The sequence below is a fragment of the Poecilia reticulata genome, linkage group LG6, assembly GCF_000633615.1.
Source record: "Poecilia reticulata strain Guanapo linkage group LG6, Guppy_female_1.0+MT, whole genome shotgun sequence".
In the NCBI taxonomy this organism is placed as follows: Eukaryota; Metazoa; Chordata; class Actinopteri; order Cyprinodontiformes; family Poeciliidae; genus Poecilia; species Poecilia reticulata.
In genome coordinates this window covers 4,071,052-4,077,557 of record NC_024336.1, presented here as the reverse complement: position 1 = coordinate 4,077,557, position 6,506 = coordinate 4,071,052, and the positions used below count along the sequence as shown (strand labels likewise).

At 36.7% G+C, this 6,506-nt stretch overlaps 1 protein-coding gene across 5 annotated transcripts in view; it reads left to right on the top strand.

Annotated features, from left to right (window-relative positions):
* LOC103465763 (integrin alpha-11-like) overlaps window positions 1–5,834 on the top strand; it is a 127,400-nt gene extending 121,566 nt beyond the window's left edge. For 3 of the 5 annotated variants that reach the window (XM_008410891.2, XM_008410895.1, XM_008410894.1), the window contains 5 exons: window positions 999–1,085; window positions 1,201–1,311; window positions 2,551–2,646; window positions 4,318–4,431; window positions 4,712–5,834. In XM_008410891.2, coding sequence (XP_008409113.1) covers window positions 999–1,085; window positions 1,201–1,311; window positions 2,551–2,646; window positions 4,318–4,431; window positions 4,712–4,792 — 489 coding nt within the window. In that variant the 3' untranslated portion in view covers window positions 4,793–5,834. Of the gene's footprint in view, window positions 1–998; window positions 1,086–1,200; window positions 1,312–2,550; window positions 2,647–4,242; window positions 4,432–4,711 lie in introns of those variants that run through there. The other 2 variants (XM_008410892.1, XM_008410893.2) reach the window with 2 other exon arrangements.
* Window positions 5,835–6,506: the final 672 nt, after the last annotated feature.

Sequence of the window (6,506 nt, the reverse complement as noted above, 5' to 3'; positions counted from 1 at the left end):
CCTGTGCACGGTGGCTCTGGATGTATCTACTCCAGACTCAGTCCACTGCTTCCCCCAAGGTCTGGAGTCGGTCCTTCTCCACAATCTTCCTCAGGGTCCGGTCACCTCTTCTCGTTGTGCAGCGTTTTCTGCCACACTTTTTCCTTCCTAGAGGTGCCTTGATACAGCACTCTGGGAACAGCCTATTTGTTCAGAAATTTCTTTCTGTGTCTCACCCTCTTGCTTGAGGGTGTCAAGGATGACCTTCTGGACAGCAGTCAGGTTGGCAGTCTTACCCCTGGTTGCAGTTTTGAGTAATGAACCAGACTGGGAGTTTTTAAAAGCCTCCAGAATATTTTGCAGGTGTTTAGAGTTACTTCGTTAATTCAGATGATGAGGTCAATTACTCGTTCAGAGAACCTTTTCATGATATGCTCATTTTGTGAGACAGGGATCTTGGGTTTTCATGAGCTGCATGCCAAAATCATCAGTATTAAAACAATAAAAGACCTGAAATATTTCAGTTGGTGTGCAATGAATCTAAAATATATGACAGTTTAATTTTTATCATTACATTATGGAAAATAATTAACTTTATCACAATATGCAATTTTTTTGGGAAGGACCTGTATATTTATGCCCTGCGACAGACTGGCGACCTGTCCAGGGTGAACCCCGCCTCTCGCCCGGAACGTTAGCTGGAGATAGGCACCAGCAACCCTCCCGACCCCACTGAGGGACAAGGGTGTACAGAAAATGGATGGATGGATGGATGTATATTTATGCTTTTATTTCTTATCAAAATATATATTTATTCTTTTATTTATATATTTATTCTTTTATTTCTTATTATGTCGGATATATATTCTTTTATTTCTTATGTCGGTTTTGGTCCTCCGTAAAATTCACTATCAAATAAAGGCCATTAATCTTTAAACCTTGAAAAAAATGTCCAGAATATCAAATTTAATTATAGTTGAAAAACTTTACTTTTGTCATTTGTTTGTTTTTTTTCTCAGCAGGGAACTAATTCCAGCTGCATGCTACCTCCTATCAAAACTACTGCTCTGGGTAAACCAGAGGATCTGACTCATCTGTCTCAGCTGGTAAGAATAAACATTTTTTTTATTTCCTTATAAATGGAGAACCCACCCATAAAATAGTTTTTATTCGTTCTGTGTTTTTATTCTTTATTCTTGCTTCTGTGTGCATTTTGTGCAGAACTCCAGTAACAGTGTGAGCATACCGCTTCACTGCATGCTCAGCCTGTCACCCTCCAAGGCGCTGAAGCTCACATTCACAGGAAGACTTCATCTACCGACTCTGCAGGCTGTAAGTTACCATGTTTGTTTTACTCTTATAAAACTGAAGTTGGTTCACTGCTTATTGAAGTAGTATAAATTCATGGAGAACAGTTGCCAGACTGGCAGCTGTCAGGTTGTTCTATAAACAATACCTTGTTGTTAATGTTCCATCAAAACAAGTGAAAAATAATGAGACAAAGAAGTTCTCATTATTTTTGGAACCTGTGGAACCTGGATGGAGGTTTCCTGCCAAATAATTGTAACATTTCCAGTAATTCTGGGTAATTTAGTGTTAGATAGAATTAATATGAACAATTATTCATGTCAGCTTTGTGATGATTTTTAAGAATTCTGAATGAATTACAGTTCTCTAGAGTTTACCAAGATATGTAACTCTAACCTTCAGTTTAAAGTTAAGAAGGCATATTTTCTTAGAAGGCAGATATTCTGCTATACAACAGGATGTCCCATCAAGAACCCAAATTGTCAGTTTTTGCCAGAATTTTAATCTACTGTGGGGGACATGAGGGGTTTTCAGAGAAATTACAAATATGGGAGCACAGTGGGAAACAGGGGTAAAACACTGTAGTTATGTGGCCAAAATGAGAGACTTGACTTGACAGGTAAAAGTCTAATCTCTCTTTACTTTGAAATACCTAGGTTCTCATGTTTAGATTCAACAAAAAATGTTGAATCTAAACATTTTTTAGATTCAAAAAATGTTTTTTTAATCTAAAAACATTTTTTTTTWGATTGAAGCAGTAATCTAAGGCGCAATCATCTTGACATGATAGCGCCTTAAAGTTGCAGCTCATTCACAGGCTGTGCATCCATTTTCACAACTCATTCCATTTGGAATCTGTGAAGTACTTTTGAATGATTTTCAATCAAATTCCATGGGTGCTCTGTTGGAGTTTATGTTTATGAATTTAAAGTCCATCAACATACCATAAAGACACTGCCAGCTTCATGAACCAGTTTGAGATGTTCAGACACTGAACATTATCCTGCTGGATGTACCCAGTCTGATGTCCTGCTCCTGTTGTCCATCTTCTCTGAGATTCAATGAGTGTTACAATTCAGAGATGAAACTCCTATTTGTGATAACAAGCAGCTTAGCAGGTGTACCCGATGAAGTGGTTGGTTAGTGTGCATTTTCCCATGTACCCCTAAAGCTTGTATTTAAAAGTGTCAGGGATACTGAGCGAAATAGGATTCATCTAGTAACAAACTTAATTTTTGTGTTTGACATCCACTTAAATTACAGGTGAGTTTCAGGTCCTTAGAGCTGCTGACTGTTACCACTATACAGCTAGAGAAGACCAATCCCATGTTTCTTCAGGAGGATATCCTTGTTCGACAGGTACAACACTCTCCTGATTTCTACTAGTTAACCTACATATCTATTTAAATCATACATGTTCGTTTACTATCAGTAAGGGTGTAACACAACTTCAAAAAGTGAAAACCAAACTAACTGAGAGAACCCCAGCTATCACCCAGCTCTGCTATTTGGCAACACTAACGTTGCTGATACAAACAAAAATCTTTGTCAGCATATGCATTTTCCAACAGCTGGCTTGTGAAAATGTAAAAATAACTCCAATGTTATTTTGGAGTAAAAACATGTTTTATTCTCCAATATGGGCACAGTTTTACTTTAACCTAACCTTAACATTGTCTATTTCCAAGTGCTTATGTTGTTTTATAACCTATCCATTAGGTAGAAATATTCCAGGCATTGAATATATCTGGATAGTTTGAGAAAATAATACAATTACATTAATTTAAAAAAGTGAAACTTTTATGTTTATCAAAATTACTAAATTATATATAGTATTTCTTATTTAGTTTTCTTAACTGAAATGTACCAAAAAATGTGCCAAACTCTGCCTTTAAAACCAGAATGCATGCTGAACATACTGAACAGTGACTTTTGCGTAATTAGAATAATCAGGTTCCAAACCCACAAATCATATTTTGGGATCCTTTGAAATATTGACTGCTTTTAAAATGTACAGTAATTTTACCCCAAATATTTGAAGATTTTTACATGACCATAAATGTGACAGAGACCACCTGCGGCTTTGTACCAATTTGTTTGATTTATAATTTAATTGCTGAATGCTTAATGTTGAATTCTCTCTTTTACCATCTGACAATTAAACGTAGTTTGGTATTGTCAGTGTTGTGCCATTTATCAAGAATCACATTTCTTGAACTAGTTTGATGAACTTATGTTCAAAGTTTAGCACCTAAAGAATCTAAGCTCAACACAACTATGAATTAGCTCATTCATTTATCAAAAAAAAGTAAAGATATTTAAAACAATTGTCTGTGAATCATGAGATCATGCACTATRAATGTGCGTTTGTAAACTTTTCTTTTGCCAGGTTCTTCTGTTTAATTCTCTGTTCTGTCATTGTCTGAACTCTCATAAAAGCTGTTTTCAAGCAAAGCAATGTGAATGTGAGAAATTTTTTCCATTAAGACAATGTTTCTGAATGTTTATAAATGTTTTAAAATTTCAATTCTTTTTATACATGTCAGCTGATTAAATTGCACTTAAAGAATTGAATGACACAATCTCTGCTGCTATTTCAACTTTTTTGAGAACAAAGTTAGAAGTAACTGAACTAAACAACTATTCCTTTATCTGTATCATGCTGTGTGTACAAACTCTTACAGTTAACAGCAGCAAACAGGTACAGTTTATATTCTTAGAGCACAGCTTACATTATATTTAAACTGAAGAGGAAGGTGTTATAGTCAAGTCTAAGATTAAAAGAAGTTCATGTTAGCTTCTCCTTCTGCAAAAACATGTGTTGTGTCCAGTGGTGGGAAGTAACGAAGTACAAGTACTTTGTTACTCTACTTAAGTACATTTTCTGAGTACTTTCTCCACCACTGATTGTGTCTCATGTGTGCTTAAGACACATATGCATGTGTGCCTCTTCAGATGTCAACATCAKATACAGCACAAGGAGGATCAGATTCAGCCAGGAAATGATTTGTGACTATTGCTTCAATGCAGACCATCCTGGATCTCAGAAAAGAGGGACCCAGCTCCATCCCCATCTGGATCATCCTGGGCAGCTCCCTGGGAGGCCTGCTGCTGCTCTGCTTAGTCATTCTGGGTTTATGGAAGGTACACAAACCCACTGTCAGCCCACACCTCCACTTTATCTGGGCTCGATTTTGATTCCAGTTTCTTCCTGTCACATGTTAATGTGTCGCTGGGCAAGGCACTTAACTCCAAGTTGCCTACTGATCTGCATACTGCATTATTAATTTGTGAGTGTTTGAATGTGAATGGGTGAATGTGGTTCTAGTGTAAAGCGCCAGTAGGGCCTGTTGGGAGCCTACATCAGGCAGCGACCCCCTGTGGTTAGGGTACACATTAACTTACCATGATTTTTTTTTCACAGCTTGGATTCTTCAAAAGACGGAGACGTCAGGAAAAGGAGGAGCAGTCCGTCACTAATGGGAATGCAGAGAAGCAGCTATAAAGCAGTTCGACGAGTTTCAATCTGCACTTCAAACCAAACTTTGACCTGTTACTGACAGACCTTGATGTTCTGTTCATTGCTGACGAACGCTGCAAACTGTTTCCATCAAACTGAGGTGAAATAATTAAAATTCTGCTTGCAGTTGACATAAAGTACTCAGTTCATATTGAGTATAAGAAGTATTCATTTACCAGCACCTCAGCCAGTCAGTGGAAATAGTGATGTATATTTCATAAGACTTATGCAAAACAATTAATGACATTTAATGACGTTTTGAGAGAAACTACTGCAGAGTTAGAGGTATGCAGGTTTCTATAACACAGCTTGCATTATACACATGTAAAGTCATTGACAGAGCTGTATATACAAGACATGTTTCTACTGATCTATATGTAAAACTAAATTTACTCCTATGGTGACAGTCAAAATATCATGGATAATTTGGACCTTATTCTCCATGTCAGGTCATCTCACCCCATTCTGTGTAACTCTGTTCAGGTATTCTTTGCTGTTTATACATGGCTCTATGGTGCAAAGAAAATCTAAATTAATCAGCATATTTATTTGTATTTTATTTAATAGCTGGCAAGAATGTATAAAGAATTGTGTTATATGAGCTAAACCCCAAATATTTGGATGGCTTGTTAGGATGTTTTATTGGAAAGCGAAGTGCTCACCTCCTGAAATTAGGATTACTACTTTTTAAACCAAAACGAATCATCAAGGCATTAAAGATCGAATATTGTTTAAAACTATTTTTATTATTCATTTTATCTGTATAAACTATAAACTTTAATGAACAGTGAGGATWGGGGCATTACTGTTGGATATAAAGCACAATAACACACACCTTTAACCATGTTATTCTCCTCTTTTATGCTGAAGATTCTTAGTCTGTATAGCAGACATACACAAAACATTAAAACCATGATAGTCCTCAGTGTGATAGTGCACACCCCAACAAGTATGGAATCACTTCAGATGTTTGTTGTTTCACTTTGCAGGAAAAATAATTTGTTCAATAAAATATCAATCTTATCAAGCATTGTGTTTAGATTTTTGCAATGCCATGAGGCACAATTTTCTTTTTTCAGGACAAGTAGATAAAAAAAAATCATACAATTACTAGAATCACAGTTGAGAACATTTTTAGCAAAACTTCCCAAAAAGAACAAGAAACAATTTCTCTGGCTTCTTTCATTCTTATCTCAGACTAGGTTTCTAAATTTGTTTTACATAATACTGAGACCCTCATTAGAGAAGCTCCTGCTTTATTTACAAAAGTCACTCAGATTCTTGTTTGTTTTTGTCCACCTCCTAAGTCCAGCATTTGAGGTCTTGGTTCAATATTTGATTCTTCTGATTTGATTCTTCTGTTGACTGATCTAATAATAATAATAACCTTTATTTAACCAGGTTTGTCCCATTGAGATTAAAAGTTATCTTTTGCAAGAGAGACYTGGCCGAAACCGGCAGCATACAGAGAGGGAAAACATTTAAAAACAGTTGCAACTAGAGGTGTGCCGATCGATCGGTCACCGATCATAATCGGGCCGATTTTCGTGAAAAAGTGCATGATCGGTGATCGGCGATCATTGGCTCTTGTTGCCTATACCGATCACCTGCATCTCATTTCGCAGCCTGCCTGTGCAGCTGGTCTCCTCTTTCCTTCACACTGCGCAAACGCAGCAACAAATCCTAAGCGATGTGCTTC